Below are 832 nucleotides of genomic sequence, written 5' to 3'. Positions count from 1 at the left end.
TTTTTTTTTCGTTCTCTTTTTTGTTTTCTTCCTTTATTTCGTTAATATTTAGTTGTTCCTAAATTAATAATGGTAATAAAATGGAACCCAAGTAGGAGAAATTAATCACCTCTGCTACTCTTTTGCCTACATCTCTTCCGCGGCGTCACCACTGGAATCAACTTCACCTGCACCATCCTTAGAGTTTACGTCGGACTCATCAGACATTAACTTACTGCGTTGCCGTGCATACCAATCACTACTACTAACTCCAAAATCCCCCCCAACGCCAACCCAACCGCGTGGACCACTATCTTCACTTACGTCAGTAGTGGCCCCAAATGTACAAATTGATCCGGGCAATGCAAACGTGGTGCTAACTTCGCGACTTTTGTTTCCTTCATCGCTACCAACTACGGGGAACTCGACATTTTTTGTGTGCCACTCCACACCATCCAAATCCTCCCGAACAACAACCCTACAATTTCTCTGAGCCTGCCGCGGAGGTGATGCGACCTTTACAACAGGACTGCACCCCACGTTGTTTGCCACTCGTCGCAGCTGTTGCTTATTCGCATCGTCCGTACTTTCCGCACGCGAATCCGCTGCAAACACTGAAACGGTAGAAGTGTCCACTAACTCTAACAAGGAACCCACATGTGGCGCGGGTACAGAAGACTTTTTAAAACCTCCATTGATGGGAACGTTGGGGAACATCGCGCCCCTTCCACCACCCAACACCCCCGGAGCATCATAATCACGATTAAATGCATTATACTCACCATACATTGACCCATCCGGTGCAGGCGTAATAGCGTTGTTAGCAGTAAAAATGCTCGGTAGTCTCGACCTG

General features: G+C 47.0%; 1 pseudogene across 1 annotated transcript in view; it reads right to left on the bottom strand.

Moving 5' to 3' along the window:
• Nucleotides 1–126: 126 nt before the first annotated feature.
• The window catches only part of TEOVI_000852700:pseudogene, a 1,551-nt pseudogene continuing 845 nt past the window's right edge, over nt 127–832 (bottom strand). The window contains exon 1 of the mRNA in view: nt 127–832. This exon is cut by the window's right edge and continues 845 nt beyond it. Within this exon, the coding sequence occupies nt 127–832 (706 nt within the window).

Source organism: Trypanosoma equiperdum, assembly GCF_001457755.1.
Source record: "Trypanosoma equiperdum strain OVI genome assembly, contig: ctg_980, whole genome shotgun sequence".
In the NCBI taxonomy this organism is placed as follows: Eukaryota; Euglenozoa; class Kinetoplastea; order Trypanosomatida; family Trypanosomatidae; genus Trypanosoma; species Trypanosoma equiperdum.
Note: the sequence above shows the minus strand (reverse complement) of the source record. Positions and strands in the feature narration are given on the sequence as shown.